This window comes from Anguilla rostrata, chromosome 13 (assembly GCF_018555375.3).
Source record: "Anguilla rostrata isolate EN2019 chromosome 13, ASM1855537v3, whole genome shotgun sequence".
Classification (NCBI taxonomy): domain Eukaryota; kingdom Metazoa; phylum Chordata; class Actinopteri; order Anguilliformes; family Anguillidae; genus Anguilla; species Anguilla rostrata.
The window spans coordinates 2,846,538-2,868,692 of NC_057945.1; the positions used below are offsets into that span (position 1 = coordinate 2,846,538).

Below are 22,155 nucleotides of genomic sequence, written 5' to 3' on the forward strand. Positions count from 1 at the left end.
AAAGGCACTGTAGAGTTAGGGTAAGGGGTCTGTAAAGGGTACTCACTGTAGAGTTAGGGTAAGGGCTCTGTAAAGGGTAAACACTGTAAAGTTTCCAAATAATGTGGGAGGGGTAGACTGATGCAGGAATTGTGGAAGTGTGTGAGAGACTGCCTCAATTACCCCTTACCCTATTCCTTTAAATCCAAAAGGGGGAAAAACAAATGGAACATCTCAGAAACTCGTGCCTGCCAAATCCATCCATCCAAAGGTGTGTCTGCGAACACAGAAAACCACACCCCACCCCCCTGCAGCCCCCCCCCCATCCCCGGCTTGATGCACACGCGAGTCCAACCCAAACCGTACCCAAGGGCTCATTCTCCCGACTGGCAGGACTTCAGACTCGCGGTGTCGTCCACATGAAAGAGAAAAGGGCCTAGGGCAGGCAAAGCTAACACAAAGCATCCTCACAATGTAGCTGAGAGATACAGTGGCACTGTCATAATGCAATAACACTGACAAAACATTCCAGTAACATTGAGAGAACATTCTGTGTTAGCAGTCCCTCTAGGACTGCTGGTCCCAGTACTGCCACTGGTTCTCATTCTAACCAGGACTGATTCAAACCTGGTGAGTTAACCCTCTGGCCAATCAGTGGCATCAATCGATCTATTAACTATCAGGGAGAAGAGAAAACCAGCAGCATGGTGTAGGGGTCAGGATCGGGGGGGGGGGAGGGGGAATCAGGACTTGCATCTGCTGATCAACACTTTCAAATTCACCAAACTTCCACAATTTAATTCGCTGTATCACTGAACACAGTGCCAAGTGTTGGACACTTGGGTACTTGTTGGGTACAAGTGCTGGGGAGAAATCGTAAGCGTGATGCAGGCACATACAGACTAAATGAGAAAGGAACATATTCAGAACGTTATTTTTTTGGGCACCTTTCTCCAGAATAGCTTGCTACAATTATGAAACACAACTTCACATAGTTTCCCATCAACGAGAAGTTCATCTGAATATCAGAGAAATCATGAGTAGTGCAAACTTTAAATACTGACAGAAAAACCCACTGACTCATTTAGCTAAGCTCCATCAGCTCTTGCTCGCAACCAGAAATATTTTTTAAACCAAGAAGACAAATATTACGGATGTATTTAAACACTATTGGCCTCATTTACTGAGACCTGTTAGCACACCTACAGTAAAACTAATAACACAACTAACGACTGGTACAAATAAATACTGCGACCAATCGCTGGTCAGGTTTTCGGTTTCGCGTGAGCTGAAAAGTTTCGCACATGCTAAAGGGCTTAGCACATCCATGTGTATGCGTATATGACACGCAGCACGCTGTACTGTGTCAGAAGCAGAAGTATATTTAATAGCGTTAATGCTCAAGCCCCAGCCCACCTTTCTGAAAATGATCTATTTATAGCCGGCTATGAAACCCAGGCCTCGTGGACAATTTGGCTTAATTAAGCTTAGCTGACGCACTGTCCAATTTATGCTCGCAATCGAGTTTCCAAACAGGCGTTCAGGCCACGATACGACTCATATGATTCCCAGCATTTGTGTATTATTTCTCAGTGAGTCTTTCTAAGAACAGTTAACCCCTCCCTCCCAACACCCTACCCCCCACCCCCCACACCATCCCCACCTCCCAGCCTGGAATTAATTGTATCTCAGCACAGCACACAGCACAAAACTTTACTTAAAAAGGCCAGAAGCATAAACCATCTCCCACAGTCACGCCGCTGACCTCACGCAGCCCTCTGTGTTTGCATCGGGAAGCTGTGGACACCATTTGAAGAAAATGCGAGGGCCCGTTCAATTCTAATGTGCCGCCCAACTGACACAAAACGTTCTCAAAATGCTGTCGCCATGTTGTGGCAATGTTATAACACTGACAAAACATTCCAGTAACACTGTCAGAACATATTTTGTTAGCTGGGTGGCAGCGCATCACGGTTTTAGCAAGGCTACGGTAACCAATTTAAAGGGGAACTCCACAAAGAAAATAATAATTTGGTACTTAATGTTTTACCCTAAGAACAACTGGCATGACCTGTAGGTCATGTGCCTGCAAAAGAGCCGTTAAAGTGATGATGTCATCGGGGTGTAACTCTGCTGTCCCTATCACTGAAGTGCATGGAGGTGTCTTCTGAATTGGAAAACACTGTAATAGCGACAAATGGTGAAGTTGCAATCACAATATTTATGACATTACTGAAATATAGAACTAGGCTGGTGTTTTAGTTTAATCTAAATGTGGAGAGAAAAAATTATCCTTAGCGTGCAAGAAGTGTTTACTGTAGCCTTCAGTGATACTGATGCAGGTCCTGCAACAGGACTGTCTGAGATTCAGCACCACAGAAGTCATTACATCAACGGCCCTCACCAGTTTCCACATAACTTAGCAGAACCAATCAGATTGCAGGAAATGAATCTCGCGAAGTGTGATTCCCCTTTCCACACACGTAACAGAGACTGTGTTTCCAGGGGTCAGGACAGCCCTCATAGTGACATTCCTGCTTATCCAGGGTGTCTTCAAGGCTTTAATGACCCTTGACCTTTGACCCACGCACACTCGCAAACAAGCTCTTTTATTGGCTTGTCTTTGGAAAAGGCAGAAACAGAATGCTACAGCGCAGGCAAGCGGACCGGCAGCACACACAGTGCAACCCTAACGCTGCACCACTGAACACCGGCACCACGGAACACCGGCACCACAGAACACCAGCACCACGGAACACCAACTCTGAACACAAACACAATAGCCCAACTCTGAACACAAACACAATAGCCCAACTCTGAACACAAACACAATAGCCCAACTCTGAACACAAACACAATAGCCCAACTCTGAACACAAACACAGTAGCCCATTCTGAACACAGTAGCCCACTCTGAACACAAACACAATAGCCCAACTCTGAACACAAACACAGTAGCCCAACTCTGAACACAAACACAGTAGCCCAGCTCTGAACACAGTAGCCCTGCTCTGAACACAAACACAGTAGCCCAACTCTGAACACAAACACAGTAGCCCTGCTCTGAACACAAACACAGTAGCCCTGCTCTGAACACAAACACAGTAGCCCGCTCTGAACACAAACACAGTAGCCCACTCTGAACACAAACACAGTAGCCCAGCTCTGAACACAACACAGTAGCCCCGCTCTGAACACAAACACGTAGCCCGCTCTGAACACAAACACAGTAGCCCTGCTCTGAACACACTAGCCCCGCTCTGAACACAAACACAGTAGCCCAGTTCTGAAGACACACTAGCCCTGCTCTGAACACAAACACAGTAGCCCCGCTCTAAACACAAACACAGTAGCCCCGCTCTAAACACAAACTCAGTAGCCCACTCTGACACAACACAGTAGCCCCTCTGAACACACAAGTAGCCAGCTCTGAACACAAACACAGTAGCCCGCTCTGAACACAAACACAGTAGCCCAGCTCTGAACACAAAGACAGTAGCCCAGCTCTGAACACAAACACAGTAGCCCAGCTCTGAACACAAACACACTAGCCCAGCTCTGAACACAAACACAGTAGCCCCGCTCTGAACACAAACACAGTAGCCCACTCTGAACACAAACACAGTAGCCCTGCTCTGAACACAAACACAGTAGCCCAGTTCTGAACACAGTAGCCCACTCTGAACACAAACACAGTAGCCCAGCTCTGAACACAAACACAGTAGCCCTGCTCTGAACACAAACACAGTAGCCCAGTTCTGAACACAGTAGCTCCGCTCTGAACACAAACACAGTAGCCCACTCTGAACACAAACACAGTAGCCCACTCTGAACACAAACACAGTAGCCCAGCTCTGAACACAAACTCAGTAGCCCAGTTCTGAAGACACAGTAGCCCTGCTCTGAACAAACACAGTAGCCCTGCTCTGAACACAAACTCAGTAGCCCACTCTGAACATATTCACCTGCTGAATGCTAATGTCCGTCTCAAAGCGAGCCGCCACGCTCCTAGCTCAGCAGCATTAGAGTAGTTTGGATAGTCTTTTTCAGCAGCATAGTCTTTTACTTATTTATTTCTACATACAGTAAATTTATAGATATTTTGCTGAAGCCTTTCATGCCAGCCCTGGCTAGTCTCTCTGACCACGTTGACTGCATCGCCCCTTTCTGACCCACCCTACCAGTGAGCGATTTCCCAAATCCTGCAGGCAGGCCAGTCTCTCCAAGAAGCCTCCCGTGTCATTGCGTAATCATCGTGCTAACGAGCGGCGCAGCGCTCGGCGACTCGCTCTCAGGTGAGGGGCTCTTTCAATTACCTCAGCAAGCCCCCGGGGAGCGCACCTGCTAATGATGCTAATTACACTAGCGCAGAGCCAGGAGGACCCGCGGCTCGAACCGCCAGCTTTCTCCCTATCCCTGTGCCTGTCTCTCCCTCTCCCTCTCCCTGTGCCTGTCTCTCCCTCCCTCTCTCTCCCTATCCCTGTGCCTGTGCCTGTCTCTCTCTCCCTATCCCTGTGCCTGTCTCTCTCACTATCTCTCTCTCTCCCTGTGCCTGTCTCTCTCTCTCTCTCTCCCAATCCCTGTGCCTGTCTCTCTCACTCCCTCTCTCTCATAAACCACAGGTCACTGGATAAGGGGCTCTATTAAATGAACAGAATGTAAATAAGGATCTGAAGTAATAAAATCACATGCTAAGAATGAGCAGCAATCAACATTAAGGCACCACTGAATTACTGTTCTGGTAAAAGTCGGCTAAGGTGGGGATTTGTTTCCTGCTGTTCCCAGCTGTGACCAGGCGGTCTCAATCAGTACAGCAGGGGGCGTGAACCAGGTGAGGGTGAGCCAACCAATCAGCACACTCCGTCTGCGTTTCAGGGGACCAAACCAGAGTGCTCAGACTTCCCCTTCACACACGCTGGAAGTTTCTCCAGTGAGCGTATACCAGCCAGGCTCCTCAGCTTCAGCCATCGCTAAGGCTGCTGGGAAACAGAACGCCGCTGCTGCTTCCTGCTAACTCAGGAAGTCAGTCCGAGTCAGAGCTGGCTTCCCAAACGCTTGCACAGAGTGTTTCTGGCTTCACTCCGATGCGGAGGCCTTTATCAGACACTCCGATCCAGAGTGACTAGCATGGCACTCACAAAAAAGGGCCATGTTTTCATACAACCCATTTTACATAGCTGCGTATTTTTACGAAGAAATTCACATAATACTGAAGGAAGCCACGTTAAAAGCCACAATGACATCCCCACCAGGGATTTTAACCTGCGCCCTCAAGAGTTATAAACACAGTGTCCTACCTATGGAAGCCCCCACTGCCACCCCCCCCCCTCTCGCCACCCCCCCCCCCCATCGGGTTTGAGCGCTCCTGGCCTTTAAGGGGGAGGCGGCCAGCCAGACTCACTCAAACCCCGCCTTACACAAACAGTTCAGAAGCCAAGGGGAAGCGAAACGCCAAAACAGGAAGAGACCCCTGACCCCTGACCCCCTATACCCTCCTTTCATCCACGAGCTGTCAATCCCAAACCCGACCAATCCACGCACAGCAACCCGGGACCGCCTCCCCAAGGGTGTCACTCAGAGGAAGCCCCGCCTTCCTCACTGGTGCTGCACTGACCCCCCCCCACACAATACCTCCCTTTTAAAATACTTTAATTCTGTACCTGGGTCCATCCGAGAGTGAGTGTGTGTGTGAGTGTACGCGTGTCCAGAGGTGGCTTTCAATACTCACAGATGGAAATTCAAAGTCCTTCTGATTGGCTAAGTTGAGGATGTACTCGATTCGGAACTGGTTCTCGGGATTGGCTAGCTGGACCGGAGGCGCCAGCGTGCTCATGGCTGCCACTATTGTCTGAAAGGCGGGAACACAAACACAGTGAAACAGCCCGTTCAGTCGAACACGGTCAACACATCTGCACCTAGTCACTGCTTAGAACAATCTTTATCTAAGCCTAATAACAAATTCATAATTAAATAAAAATATCTAACAACAAGAACTTCTGATTGCTCAAGAGGATCAACATTGCGGTATATGGAAGGATGCTATCAAAAAATGACCCCTTGATACAGTTAAATTCTTTATATTTGCACAACATCACTCATGCTGGCTGAAAAAGGAGACCAACTTACCTCTATAGCTTCTTTAATGTTATTTTTAATGTCCTGAATTTTCAGTTTTTTCTCTCTGCAAAGCAAAAACAGGAGAATCAGATGAAATACGAACGCGAGACAGGCAAAGCATGAGGAGCAGTTTGCAGAGAGAGCCACAGGGATGCACAACATGGCCGCACCAAAATCACCACAGCGCTAACATCACCGTACAAACATCACCCTGAGCACTGACATCACCTTACCAACATCACCCTGAGCACTGACATCACCTTATTAACATCACTCTGAGCGCTGACATGACCTTACCAACATCACCCTGAGCACTGACATCACCTTACCAACATCACCTGAGCAAATGACATCACCTACCAAATCCCCTGAGCCTGACATCACCTTACCAACATCACCCTGAGCGCTGACATCACCTTACCAACATCACCCTGAGCACTGACATGACCTTACCAACATCACCTGAGCACTGACATGCACCTTACCAACATCACCCTGAGCGCTGACATCACCTTACCAACATCACCCTGAGCCTGACATACCTTACCAACATCACCTGAGCACTGACATGACCTACCAACATCACCCTGAGCACTGACATCACCTCACCAACATCACCCTGAGCACTGACATGACCTTACCAACATCACCCTGAGCACTGACATGACCTTACCAACATCACCCTGAGCACTGACATGACCTTACTAACATCACCCTGAGCACTGACATGACCTCACCAACATCACTCTGAGCACTGACATGACCTCACCAACATCACTCTGAGCACTGACATCACCTTACTAACATCACCCTGAGCACTGACATCACCTTACTAACATCACCCTGAGCACTGACATCACCTTACTAACATCACCCTGAGCACTGACATCACAGTACCAACATCACCCTGAGCTCTGACATCACCTTACCAACATCACCCTGAGCACTGACATCACCTTACCAACATCACCCTGAGCACTGACATCACCTTACCAACATCACCCTGAGCACTGACATGGCCTTACCAACATCACCCTGAGCACTGACATCACCTTACCAACATCACCCTGAGCACTGACATGACCTTACCAACATCACCCTGAGCACTGACATGACCTTACCAACATCACCCTGAGCACTGACATCACCTTACCAACATCACCCTGAGCACTGACATGACCTTACCAACATCACCCTGAGCACTGACATGACCTTACCAACATCACCTGAGCACTGACATGACCTACCAGCATCACCCTGAGCACTGACATGACCTTCAATCACCTGAGCAGACATCACCTACTACATCACTGAGCACTGACATCACAGTACCAACATTACCCTGAGCACTGACATGACCTCACCAACATCACACTGAGCTCTGGCTACTGACAGTGAGGCAGTCAGGTGCTGCTCTTTAGTGCCAGTAAGTGTCCCTCAGTCTGCCGAGCCACGCACTCATAATCCTGGCACTACAAGCGTTCACACAGGCCGATAACGCCTTACGTCAAGCATTCCACTGCGACCTCTTCCTGACCCCCTCCAAAGGGTACGTTCACAAATCAGTTAATTTTATTAATTTAAATGCAGCAATACAGCTTTATCCAATCTGTATATGTGCACAAATCAGCCTTTACAAAACATTTTTACATGGGGGAGTGAAATGTAGCCAAGGGGCAAAATTTTAAAGCCAGAGAGAGATTAGCCTGAGGGAGGTAAGACTGAGAGAGATGAGCCTGAGGGAGATGAGCCTGAGTGAGACTAGACTGAGGGAGATTAGCCTGAGTGAGATCAGACTGAGGGAGATGAGCCTTAGTGAGATTAGCCTGAGGGAGATGAGCCTGAGAGAGATTAGACTGAGAGAGATTAGACTGAAGGAGACGAGCCTGAGTGAGATTAGCCTGAGAGAGATGAGCCTCAGTGAGATTAGCCTGAGAGAGATTAGACTGAGGGAGATGAGCCTGAGAGAGATTAGACTGAGGGAGATGAGCCTTAGTGAGATTAGCCTGAGGGAGATTAGACTGAGGGAGATGAGCCTGAGTGAGATTAGACTGAGGGAGATGAGCCTGAGAGAGATTAGACTGAGGGAGATGAGCCTTAGTGAGATTAGCCTGAGGGAGATGAGCCTGAGAGAGATTAGACTGAGGGAGATGAGCCTTAGTGAGATTAGCCTGAGGGGATTAGACTGAGGCAGATGAGCCTGAGTGAGATTAGACCGAGGGAGATGAGCCTGAGAGAGATTAGACTGAGGGAGATGAGCCTGAGTGAGATTAGACTGAGGGAGATGAGCCTGAGAGAGATTAGACTGAGGGAGATGAGCCTTAGTGAGATTAGCTTGAGGGAGAATAGACTGAGGCAGATGAGCCTGAGTGAGATTAGACCGAGGGAGATGAGCCTGAGAGAGATTAGACTGAGAGAGATTAGACTGAGGGAGATTAGACTGAGGGAGATTAGACTGAGGGAGATGAGCCTGAGGGAGATTAGACTGAGGGAGATGAGCCTGAGTGAGATTAGACCGAGGGAGATGAGCCTGCTTGCTTAATTCATGGTGCGTCACCAATATACAGCTGGCATGTGACTAGACCACTACAAAAGTTTTTAAATGAATTAATCAATCAATCATTTTTTAAAGAATCATTTCCTTTCACTGTGCATCACAGACCTTTTATTTTTTTAAAACGGAAGGACGGACAGACAACCCGAAAACATAATGCCTCCGGCCACGGCTGTGCCGTCACGGAGGCATAAAAAATATTATTAATACAGTGCAGCAGTACAGGGCTTGCAGACTGCATTCAACAGAATGAAACCACAAGCAGCACTGCAAAACAGGAAAAACACCCAGTTTGGTTATTTGCATAAAAAATTAACTTAATGCAGAAATATTAATACATTTTGAATGTACCAGCGAGTACTGCACGTGTCTCTTTCATTTCCTTCAAATTATTTAAAATGCATCAACCACCCATTCCAACACATATACATCCAGGGCTAAATTTACTGAAATGCTTTTATGACAACAACATAAGAACACAAAAACAAAAAACTAAATATGAACATAGCGTAAGCCTAAAGATGTCTTTGGCAAGCAAACATCCTGACCAGAACCACCACAGCAAACACTCTGAGCACAACCACTACAGCAAACACCCTGACCACAACCACCACAACAAACATCCTGACCACAACCACCACAACAAACACCCTGACCACAACAAACATCCTGACCACAACCACCACAACAAACACCCTGACCACAACCACCACAACAAACACCCTGACCACAACCACCACAGCAAACACCCTGACCACAACAAACATCCTGACTACAACCACCACAACAAACACCCTGACCACAACAACAACCTGACCACAACAAACACCCTGACTACAACAAACATCCTGACCACAACCACCACAACAAACACCCTGACCACAACCACCACAGCAAACACCCTGACCACAACAAACATCCTGACTACAACCACCACAACAAACACCCTGACCACAACCCCCACAACAAACATCCTGACCACAACCACCACAACAAACACCCTGACCACAACCACCACAGCAAACACCCTGACCACAACAAACATCCTGACTACAACCACCACAACAAACATCCTGAACACAAACAAACACCCTGACTACAACCACCACAACAAACATCCTGACCACAACCACCACAACAAACACCCTGACCACAACCACCACAGCAAACATCCTGACCACAAACAAACACCACAAGAAACATTCTGACCACAACCACTACAGCAAACACCCTGACCACAACAAACATCCTGACCACAACCACCACAACAAACACCCTGACCACCACCACTACAGCGCGTAGCCTCCTGTATGACGGCTACAAACAGCACATTAGCCTTCAGAATAACCTTTAGCTGCGTGTCACACATTGGACAGGCTGTTACATCGGACAGGCTGTGACATTGGACAGGCTGTTACATCGGACAGGCTGTGACACCGGACAGGCTGTGACATCGGACAGGCTGTTACATCAGACAGGCTGTGACATTGGACAGGCTGTTACATTGGACAGGCTGTTACATCGGACAGGCTGTGACATTGGACAGGCTGTGACATTGTTCAGGCTGTTACATTGGACAGGCTGTGACATTGGACAGGCTGTGACATCGGACAGGTTGTTACATCGGACAGGTTGTTACATCGGACAGGCTGTTACATCGGACAGGCTGTGACATTGGACAGGCTGTTACACTGGACAGGCTGTTACACTGGACAGGCTGTTTTCAGTCTCTGTGGCGTTCTAGGCTCGCAATGAAAACAAGCAGCAGAATCGCAAGTTCTCACTTGGAGGGAGGGCTGGGGTTCGAGCATCGATCGAACCATTTTATTCTCACTAACCCCATGTTAAAGAAGCACTTTGCTGGCGACAGTTGTCCTGTATAAAGCAGCACAGCTGCAATGATCTGCGCACCAAACAAAGCTGGAAAACAGGAATTAATAACAAAATGAAGAGAAACATTGAAAGGAGAAAGAAAGAGAGAGAGAGAGAAATCCCTCTTGCTTATTTGGTTAGGTGGACTGAGAATGCCCCATTTACATTTTCAACATTTTACATTTTAAAAATCACATAAGGAGTGTGTGTAGTGTCTGTATGTTTGTGGTTGTGTGTGTGTCTGTATGCATATATGTGTGTGTGTGCATGTATCTGTGTGTATGTGTGTGTATGCATCTGTGTGTGTATGTGTGTGTATGCATCTGTGTGTGTGTGTGCGTGTATGCGAGTGTGTGTGTGTGCATCTGTGTGTACACTGAGGACAGGAGGATCTCACAGGTGTCTGACGTGTGCCTCATAGTGATGATTCATAGAATCCGAGAATACATTCATTCGCCTTCCAGTAAACGATTACACGTGAACTAACATATCAGTTTAAAGGTCCGGGAAACTGGATTCAAACTGTGGTTATATTCCCCAGAAGTGACAACTGATTGTCTTCTTAATATTTCTTTCACGTTTTTAACTCAGTAATAACTATTAAATCATTATAAACACTATTAGATTATCTTGACCTGTTCAGCAGACAAGGACAGGGTGGGCATGTATCCTGCGCCTGAGTTATATTCATATCTGTAAGACACGTCATATGTAAACCATTCCTCATTGCTAGAGCCGGTTAGAGCAGACTGTCCTATGCATCAACATTACACTACCAGACAAAACAAAAGAAAGCAGCATAAACTAGGCTTTACCATCATGTAGTTAAACCTGAAAGTCATTCCATGTATAATTACTTTTTAACACTGAGCTACTGTACACTAACATTAAACTCTACAGCAGCCTGAAACTCTGGACATTACACTCAAATAAAGAAAGGCTTTGATTCCACGTCTAAGCTTGAAAGCTATTTAATTATTGCTAGTAAACGGTAGGTCTACTGACTGATCCATCACATGTCTGTTCTGCAACAAGTTCCAGGCAAAAATGGCCACTGCAAATACTAACTGTACGGGTTGGTGCAATATTTCAGTGCCTGTGAGCTCCAGAAATAAAACCCATTTCTTGCAGGTCTTTTCAGTTTTTGGGGAAAGAAAAAAGCGTATTGCTTTCTGTGCAAGGGGCAATGCTAAGGCATTTTCGACTTAGCTTGCCTTGCCCACTGAGTGACAAGAGGATAACTTATATTACAAGTAGGAAGGATTTCACTGGGCTTAGCGTTTTTGCTACCTAGCTAACACTCTGCTAACTCCACCCACTGAAAACCTACCGTTTAGCCCAGGGGGAAAGCAAGCCAACTTTTTAATTCTTTTTTGCAAGAATCATTTAAAAATATTTCTGAGCTGTTTGTGAATGCAAAAAAGTATTAAAAAGACATATCAGCAAATAATTCATAGATTTCAGTTTCTTGCCGTCCCCTTTGTGATTTAAACTCCAATGCATTACAGTCACTTGGTAGTCTTATCCAGAGCAGCATGTAGCGGAGAGCATCAGGGTTACTCGGGAATACAAGAAAGTACAGTATCACGAAGATGATAAATATCAATAAATAGGTGATAAATATTTGACTTCAGGGATTCCTGGGGACCTCAGAAGTGGTCACCAGCTCCTACCCCCACAGGTTATACCCCGTAGCCATGGATACGGCTAGCCCAAATGCGGACTATGTCATTAGCCTAGGGATCTCACTCTCAAGGTACTGCAGGGCCTAGGTGTCGACTGGCTTTGCTGCCTTTCAGCACTTAAAATGTTTCCTTTAAGTCACCGATTGGCTAGAATGCACATGTCTTGTACCGACTGGCTAGAGTGCACACACATTGCTACCGATTGGCTAGAGGGCACATGCCATGTTACCGATTGGTAAGTGCACGCACCCTGTTTCCAAGCCCTAAACTGGTGGCCGATCAAAAGAAAATAACTTGCAGGACGGGTTCATCCTCTCCTCAGACCGGTACTAACTCTTCTGCAGCATGATGTGTAGCCTTCACTCTGGAGAAGCTACAGGCTAACGGGCTAACAAGCTACAGGCTAACGAGCTAACAAGCTAAAAGACCAACACTTCAAGAGCAGTCGAAGCAGGTATGGTTAGGTAAGATTTTTTAACATAAGGCAGATTTAACAGGGGTTTTTCTTGTGATATCTGAAAGATTTGGCACTTATTTCAGTGGATTAAACCGCAATCCAGCTCAATTTTGCAACAGGAGCGAAATTTGACATGTTGTCATGGCAGGAAATGACATCACAAATCACCTTGAGCCAAACCACGCTCTTTCTCCGATCTCTGATACTCTGCTGGTTCACTGAAATATACTGCAGTCAACTACACAATTTTCATATGATTAAGCACTTCAATAACATCTACCTGTGCAAATAAAAAGAGCCAATGAAAGCCTTGGCTTGGTGTGACAACAACAACTAAAACAGCCACAGGATTTTTTAAAAACCCAAATCATTCCAATTTCTCTTTTTAAATACACTCCTCCGTACCCCTATCCTCAAGTCAATCTCTCCTTTTCTCCTCCCATTCCACCTTCTCTCTGGTCTCTTCCCTCGTTTCAGCATTGCTTCCCTGCCCTGGAGAGGAAGCAGACACAAATCAAAGAAGAAGAAACCGCCTATAACTGCCAGTAGAGCCAGAGTTCTAGCAGTACGAGTGAAAACGCAGACAGAATCATCCCGACAGCTAGTCACATCGGCGTGACTGGGGTGAACTGTTCAAAACCGTGTTCCCAAAGAAGAGTTTCCCAAAGACAGCTTCAACAGAGAAGAGGACAAAAAAGTGAAAAGTTGGACACAGCACAGGTTTCAGCTATTTGTGTTTTCAACAACTAGAATCAAACGGTTAATAAATGAAACCTGCCAGTCCACCAGCGAGCGTGAAATACCTCGATCTGTAACTTTTAATCAGTCATCGCAGAGCTCTATTGACAAGCCAACCCCAATTATTATTTAAGGAGGATGTATTTACAATCAATATCACTGCACATATTAATCCTATTATTATTATTAGTATTATTTTACTGATTCCAAACCTACTATATAGGCTGGAAACCCACTGGCCCAACTGGATAGCACTAACTGTAGAACTTTACCCATGTGCCATACGCACACACGCTGCACTTCCATAGAAGCGCTTACTGGACCTGAACTGAGCAGTGCGGTGGCTTGTCCTGTGCCACACGTCAGTAGCGCAGCACTGAACCGGCCTCTCAGTCCGAGACGTCATTCAGAGGGCCAGGCCTCTCCTGAAACGGGGCCGTCGTACCCAACGGGAGCCGCCTGGATCCAAACAGGCTGCACCGGCCACAGGTTAACCACACACCACGAAACGGCCAATGCGCGACCCAGCACACGCGACGGCCAAAGCCACGACCAGCAGCACCACGCAAAACGGGCCAATGCCGCGACCCAGCAGCACCGCGCAAAAAACCCCAATGGCACGCAGTTCAGCTGGCGAGGGTCTGAATCCACCACCAGGCCAACTCCCTGGCAGGCGCAGGAGAAACACACCGCTGATGAGGGTTGCCAGGTTGAGAGAGCATGCACTGCAGGGAGCATAATCCCAGCATGCACTGGAGGGAACATAATCCCAGTATGCACTGCAGGGAGCATAATCCCAGTATGCACTGCAGGAGCACAATCCCAGCACGCACTGCAGGGAGCATAATCCCAGCATGCACTGCAGGAGCACAATCCCAGCATGCACTGCAGGAGCACAATCCCATCATGCAATGCAGGGAGCACAATCCCAGCATGCACTGCAGGAGCACAATCCCAGCATGCACTGCAGGAGCACAATCCCATCATGCAATGCAGGGAGCAAAATCCCAGCTCGCACTGCAGGGAGCATAATCCCAGCATGCACTGCAGGGAGCATAATCCCAGCTCGCACTGCAGGGAGCATAATCCCAGCATGCACTGCAGGGAGCATAATCCCAGACGAGGAGGGGAGAGGTCAGAACCCACCCTGCTGGTGATGCGTCCTCAGACCCATGGCTTCCTGGTATAAAACCTGAATAAACCGGCGCCGTTAGCTTTGCGCTGCGCAGCGTTGAGTACGCTGAACATCACGGCGTCCCACTGTACACTCGGCTGTAAAAGCTTCACCAACCATCCGTCTGGACCAGGGGTACTCAAATCTGGCCCCGGAGGCCAGCAGTGCTGCTGGTTTTCATTCTTCCCCTCTAATCAGGACTGATTCAAACCTGGGACAGCAGGTGAGTTAAACCTCTGCCCAATCAGTGGCACGGATCGATCGATTAACTATCAGGAAGAAGAGAAAACCAGCAGCACTGCTGCAAACATAACAATGACAAAGATCTTAACTGATATCATCTTAACTGAATAATAACGGAGCACCTTTCAAGCAAGCAAACAAGAATCTCAATGTGCTTCGCAGAGGAATAAAAAATACAAATTCAAATTAGTGTATTTTGCAAAACAGAAAAAGAAACACTACACATATCATCACCCACGTGAAACAAACACACTAAATTGTAGCATTCTATTGAGAAATTCTTGCTGTATTATGTTTAAGATGGAGCAACATGAAAATGTTTTATTATTGGCTAAGCATGTTGATGCATTCCTGTAGAGCCTGTTTGGTCCTCCTAAACCCCGCACACCAAAAACTTTTTTTTTTTTTTGTAGCCATTGGTCAACGTTCTGGAGCACAGCTCTAAATCGTAGTTTTAACAAATTCATTTTGTTCAAAAAAATGCAAAAATTGATGAGCTGGATCTTATAATAATATGAATGTACTTCCATAATTTCTATCATACAGTACACAATCCGAAAACGAGAATGCGCTCTGTGAGTATGTGTGTATATTTATGCATTTCTTTATGGTCGTCCTGATTGTAAGACCTTCCTTTTACAGGTAAATCAGTGCCCAGCTGATACTCCATTATACGCCATTAATGAAAGAACGACACCAGGTCAAAACCTAGTACATGGCTGGACCGGCCGACCAATGGTGTAACTTCATAACACGGCCGACTAATAGTGTAACTTCATAAGTCAGTCACAGACGTTCGCGTTTATAGGGCTGGCCCCGCTGTTGCGGTCCAGCCAAAAATTCAGGATAACGTAACAGGGTTGCTCTCTCTTTAGAGACCCTGCACAGCCACTCTACCCACACAAACACACAGCTTTAGAGACCCAGCACAGCCATGTTACTCACACAAACACACAGCTTTAGAGACTCTGCACAGCCACTTTACTCACACAAACACACAGCTTTAGAGACCTGCACAGCCACTCTACTCACACAAACACAGCTTTAGAGACCTTGCACAGCCACTTTACCCACACAAACACACAGCTTTAGAGACCTTGCACAGCCACTTTACCCACACAAACACACAGCTTTAGAGACCTTGCACAGCCACTTTACTCACACAAACACACAGCTTTAGAGACCCAGCACAGCCACTCTACCCACACAAACACACAGCTTTAGAGACCTTGCACAGCCACTCTACCCACACAAACACACAGCTTTAGAGACCCTGCACAGCCACTTTACCCACACAAACACACAGCTTTAGAGACCTTGCACAGCCATGTTACCCACACAAACACACAGCTTTAGAGACCTTGCACAGCCACTCTACCCACACAAACACACAGCTTTAGAGACCTTGCACAGCCACTTTACTCACACAAACACACAGCTTTAGAGACCCAGCACAGCCACTCTACCCACACAAACACACAGCTTTAGAGATCCTGCACAGCCACTCTACCCACACAAACACACAGCTTTAGAGACCTGCACAGCCACTTTACTCACACAAACACACAGCTTTAGAGACCTTGCACAGCCACTTTCTCTACCCACACAAACACACAGCTTTAGAGACCTTGCACAGCCACTCTACCCACACAAACACACAGCTTTAGAGACCTTGCACAGCCACTTTACTCACACAAACACACAGCTTTATAGACCTTGCACAGCCACTCTACCCACACAAACACACAGCTTTAGACACCTTGCACAGCCACTTCTCTTCCTGCACAAGTCAAATGCTCATTAAGCCACAAGATGAAGATGTAGGCCTACTTTCTTTTTTTTCCCCAAACTTAAAAACAGGAAAATAGAAAAACATTTCCATTAGTTGTAAAGTACGTCATTTCTAAACAGGAGAGCTGGAGATCTGACCTAAAGCTTCCATTCTACACGGACATCCACTTCGTGCTGCAACAGCTGCGTAATAATTATGGAATAAATCCATATTCATTTTGTACATTATGTAATAAATATGGTCTCCAATAGAGTAAAACCATATACAGCACCAGAACTTTTCTGCCTACAGGATAACAAATCTCACTTAAACTAGTCTCACTAAAACAGATTTAATATCATAGAATTTGGTCCTTTATGTATAATATAAATATTTTTTGTATGGTTAACTCCTCTTGGAGTTACAGATTGATTATGTGCAGAACTTGTCACCGGTGCCCTTTTCACATTCTCCCACTGCAGACGGACCGCTTCTACGTACCTCTCTGAAATCCAAGTGGGAAACATGCCCACACTAGCAAAATTTGTGATGTCACAAATATGTCAAACCTACCATGGTCCACTATGCAAAGATATGCTAATTACAGTAGAGCGATGTGGGAAACGGAAACGTTAGCACACAGAAAGCTGACTAGTTAGTGATGCTGTTGTGACCATCGGTGTGTTGAACATGGCGGACTGTGCAGTTTTAGGATGCGGTCCCGAGGTAGCAACGTCGTTCCACTCATTACCGAAGGAGCCCTTTCTAAAACAAAAATGGGTGGAATGTGTCTATAAAATGCGTGGATGTACCTGACAGCATGGGAAACCGTGTTTGTCGTGTACATTGATGACTTTCAGCAAGAAATCGATTCTGAATTTGGATGCCGTGTGTACAGTATACCCTGGGACCACAGCTGCAAGCGTTGCTAATCCGCATATTCATACATTCAGGCATTCCCAATGAGGGTAAAGGTGCACAGAATTTACTATGCCATTCAGTCCATTTTTTGGTGGAAAACCCATAGAAATTCAATACAGAATATTTTATAAGGTTTTAAAACACTTCTGGAAGTGTACTTTAATGTTTAACAGAGCTCTCAGGATTGGCAAAGCGATGCTGTCAATCACAGGGCCAGCCGCAGTAGGAGGGTTAGGGTTATCCGGAACAGACTAGAATAAACAGATACCCAGAATCCTCAGCAGTCAGCGAGCCTTCGCAACCCACAGTTGGGCCTGCAAACAGCTCCTCCGGATTCACACAAACACCGGCCAATCACAGAACTAGCTGCCTGCCAAACACAGACCCTAGTTCTAATTTTAAAAGGATACGACCCTCAAATGCGCTGGCACTACCCCCCTGACCCGTGCCAACGGGGCGCAGGAGAGGGCTTGGGGCGCACGACTCGTAAAAGAGCTTTAAAGCGGGTGTGCGAGGAAGACCAGGCCGCAGGGACCCCCCAAAAAAAACTCCCCCACCCCCACCCTCCACCGAGGATCCCACAGGACAACACTCAGGGAATAGGAGTGAGTGAGCAAGAGAAGGAGAGAAAACAGAAGGGATACATGGGGGGGAGAGAGCGAGAGAGATAGGCAAGCATGAACTTGAGGCAGGACAGAAGGCGGAAGTGTTTTAGTCTGTTTTAGTGTCTCAATCAAGAAAGAGGGGGAGAGAGAAAGAGAGAGAGAGAAGATACTTACTCTGCGTTGAAGCCATTGACATGCAAGATGCGCATCTGTTTGACTATGGTACTTTTCCCCGATTCTCCAGCTCCTGCAGAAGAAAAGAGGGAGGGAGGGAGAGAGAGAGAGAGCCATTAGACCACTCAGAACACTTTTCTTTCCTTATGAAACCTTGAAAAACTCTTATAGAGTTATACCCTATGCATATAGCCACCCTTTCCCGCCGAAACGCCTACACTGAACAACACTGATACCGGTTTAAAACTGGGGCAGGAGAACATCACATGGGAGCTGCAGGACCGACATCCAAAAAAGAAACGTGAACCAAGGCACCAAAATCACACCTGGTACTGTCCCCCTTATCTGCTAAGGCTCTGTTCCAGTGTGTGGATGGGCCCCATGGTCTGGTATCTGTTAAGGCTCTGTTCCAGTGTGTGGATGGGCCCCATGGTCTGGTATCTGTTAAGGCACTGTTCCAGTGTGTGGATGGGCCCCATGGTCTGGTATCTGTTAAGGCTCTGTTCCAGTGTGTGGATGGGCCCCATGGTCTGGTATCTGTTAAGGCTCTGTTCCAGTGTGTGGTTGGGCCCCATGGTCTGGTATCTGTTAAGGCCCTGTTCCAGTGTGTGGATGGGCCCCATGGTCTGGTATCTGTTAAGGCTCTGTTCCAGTGTGTGGATGGGCCCCATGGTCTGGTATCTGTTAAGGCCCTGTTCCAGTGTGTGGATGGGCCCCATGGTCTGGTATCTTTTAAGGCTTTGTTCCAATGTGTGGTTTGGCCCCATGGTCTGGTATCTGTTAAGGCTCTGTTCCAGTGTGTGGATGGGCCCCATGGTCTGGTATCTGTTAAGGCTCTGTTCCAGTGTGTGGATGGCCCCATGGTCTGGTATGACAGAGCCTCATCACTCACTAGTGACCCCCGCTGGTCATTCAAATGCCCGCGGTCCACATGCACAGCTGCACATGAAGTGTGTTCCTCTAACTCGTGTCTGTGTGAGCCTCACTTGTGTCTGTGGTAAGGTAAGAAGTGGCGACTGACGCTGCGTGCTTCAGAGGAGAACACGCGCTCGTCTGTGCTCTCCAGGACTGAGAGCAGAGGCTGCCCCACAACGAGCACTTGGGTAATTTTGGGAGAAAAACAGGGAAGGTACTTTAAAACTCATCCTGGATGAAAAGCAGCTCGCAGTACGAAGGACGCCGCTGGCTACGGTCATCATAGGAGGAAGATGACGGACTGCGAGGCAGGAGGTCGCGGCGCTGCATCTGCTGGTGTCGTTTGGGCCCACTGAGTGCATCTCTGAGGCGCCATGGCAACTCTACACCCGCACCATAACGCAAACACACTGACGCTAAGCTAACATTTAGCCCAGATTCCCTAAACCCTGTGCAAAAGCAAGCAGAACAGCTGATGTTCTCAACACTAGGCTACCTCGGACCCGGACACATTTTAATTCAAATGCGCCCTGTCATAAGGAAATCATAGTTTCCCTACATTACTGCTGTCAGCTAACAACTATATCAAACCAGTCAGAGTTAAGTATTGGCACCTTCGAAGACGCTACATGCAGGTTTAAGCATGTGTTCCATGCGTGTGAGAGATAAGTGATTCATCCGAGTTTAAAGACTCAGCACTGAAATATACTTTAGTGCCAGTACACAGAACACAAATTTACGCCCTCTATCATTAACTGATGCTCATTTTGTGTCTGATCAGTTCTTTGTGTTTTTATCATACACATACAGAAACCCACACTGTATCAAAATGTCCCCTGTGCACACAAGCTTTCCTTTCCCCTGATAGGCCAGCCACAGGGAGATCCCAGGTCTATGCATGTTCATGTGCCCAAGTTACATTCATATGCATAAAAAAAAGAAACATTCCATGTAAATCTGGACAAAAAAATTCCCAGATTGTTCTGAGCTCCTTCACAAAGGAACGTCCTATGCAGGAATGATATCTGACACACAGTTCAGATCTGGGTAAAAAATACTCGCAGTTAAAGTCCCAACTTTGGGCCTTAATCAGCCCTGCTGCGGCCTCCTTGAAGACCATGAAATTTCCGAAGTGCACGTAGTACCAGAAACATTTTGGCATTATTATAATCCTTATAGGACGCTCCAAATTACGTTATATTCGTACCACCACTTATTATTCAAATACAAGTGCTTCAAAAATATAATTATTTACTTTGCTCATATTTTCGTAAGTTTTTTCTATAAACACATCGTATTGGGAGAATTATCGGATCTGTTGTGTAGAGTTTGCGATATTCAGCTGGGTCGATACAAAAATAAAGCAGCATAACAATAAAGTAATACCTTGCATAAGGACTGTCGTTTCCAGAATTTCTGAGAGGCAGCCACTTTGTCAAGTGACAAGAATGTTCAAGCTTTTGCACAAGTATAAGAGGCATTTTCTCACCAATGTGAAGTGTAACTATCGACTGTGAGAGTGAAACTACTGACGGTTAGCAACACAGGAGCAGAGACTGTGCCCAGCTACAGAGGTAACACAGGAGCTGAGCCTGTGTTCAGCTACACACCGTGCTCAGTTACACAGCCAACACAGGAGCTGAGACTGTGCTCAGCTACACAGGCAGCACAGGAGCTGAGACTGTGCTCAGCTACACAGGCAGCACAGGAGCAGAGACTGTGCTCAGCTACACAGGCAGCAGAGACTGTGCTCAGCTACACAGGCAGCAGAGACTGTGCTCAGCTACACAGGAGCAGAGATTGTGCTCAGCTACACAGGAGCAGAGACTGTGCTCAGCTACACAGGAGCAGAGATTGTGCTCAGCTACACAGGAGCAGAGACTGTGCTCAGCTACACAGGAGCAGAGACTGTGCTCAGCTACACAGGAGCAGAGATTGTGCTCAGCTACACAGGAGCAGAGACTGTGCTCAGCTACACAGGAGCAGAGACTGTGCTCAGCTACACAGGAGCAGAGATTGTGCTCAGCTACACAGGAGCAGAGACTGTGCTCAGCTACACAGGAGCAGAGACTGTGCTCAGCTACACAGGAGCAGAGACTGTGCTCAGCTACACAGGAGCAGAGACTGTGCTCAGCTACACAGGAGCAGAGACTGTGCTCAGCTACACAGGAGCAGAGACTGTGCTCAGCTACACAGGAGCAGAGACTGTGATCAGCTACACAGGAGCAGAGACTGTGCTCAGCTACACAGAAGAATGAGGGCCAATGGGTGGCCTATTCGCTCAGAACGGCTTTAATCGTCTGAGCCAATAACAAGTTTAATCTGACGCTCTATAATCAGGATTGTCTGACACACTGAGCCAGAGGTTAATAAAATGTTATGCCACCCCCAAAACAAAGCTATGTGGGAATCCACCCACAAATATTCATTTTAAGTTTTTTTTTTTAAAGCAATATATGGTTTATGTGCTGTAGCATACTTTCCTCCAAATGTGCATGTAACAGAACTTTCACATTGGGTATTGCATGCACAACTTCCCACATCTCTACACTGTGAACCTCCAGTCGTGTTGGGCATGCAGTAACTCTGAAACCCGGAGCCTCTGGGCCAAACATGACGTCCACCAATGTCTTTGTCTTACCATCACCTCTGAAATGGACCTTATTTAGCTTACTGTATTATGTTATGAACTGTGCTCTTAAAGCCATTCATAAAATATATCACCAAGAAAGCATATGCTGCTGGATAAAGACTAAATCCAGCAATACACATAGCAACTCTCAGTCCAACATTACAGAAATAAGTAGCTGATTTCAACAGGACATTACATTAAATAACAGGCATCTACCAGACAATCTCATCCAGGGCAATTTACAAAGCTGGGTAAATACTGAAGCAATTCAGGTTAAGTACCTTCCTCAAGGGTCCAATGGCAGTGTCCCATGTGGAAC

General features: G+C 46.9%; 1 protein-coding gene across 2 annotated transcripts in view; it reads right to left on the reverse strand.

Moving 5' to 3' along the window:
• gnas (GNAS complex locus) overlaps nt 1-22,155 on the reverse strand; it is a 74,633-nt gene that overhangs the window by 29,804 nt on the left and 22,674 nt on the right. For both annotated transcript variants that reach the window (XM_064305074.1, XM_064305075.1), the window contains exons 2-4: nt 18,290-18,362; nt 6,105-6,159; nt 5,707-5,826 (exon numbers count right to left, since the gene is read on the reverse strand). In XM_064305074.1, coding sequence (XP_064161144.1) covers nt 5,707-5,826; nt 6,105-6,159; nt 18,290-18,362 — 248 coding nt within the window. The remainder of the gene's footprint in view (nt 1-5,706; nt 5,827-6,104; nt 6,160-18,289; nt 18,363-22,155) is intronic.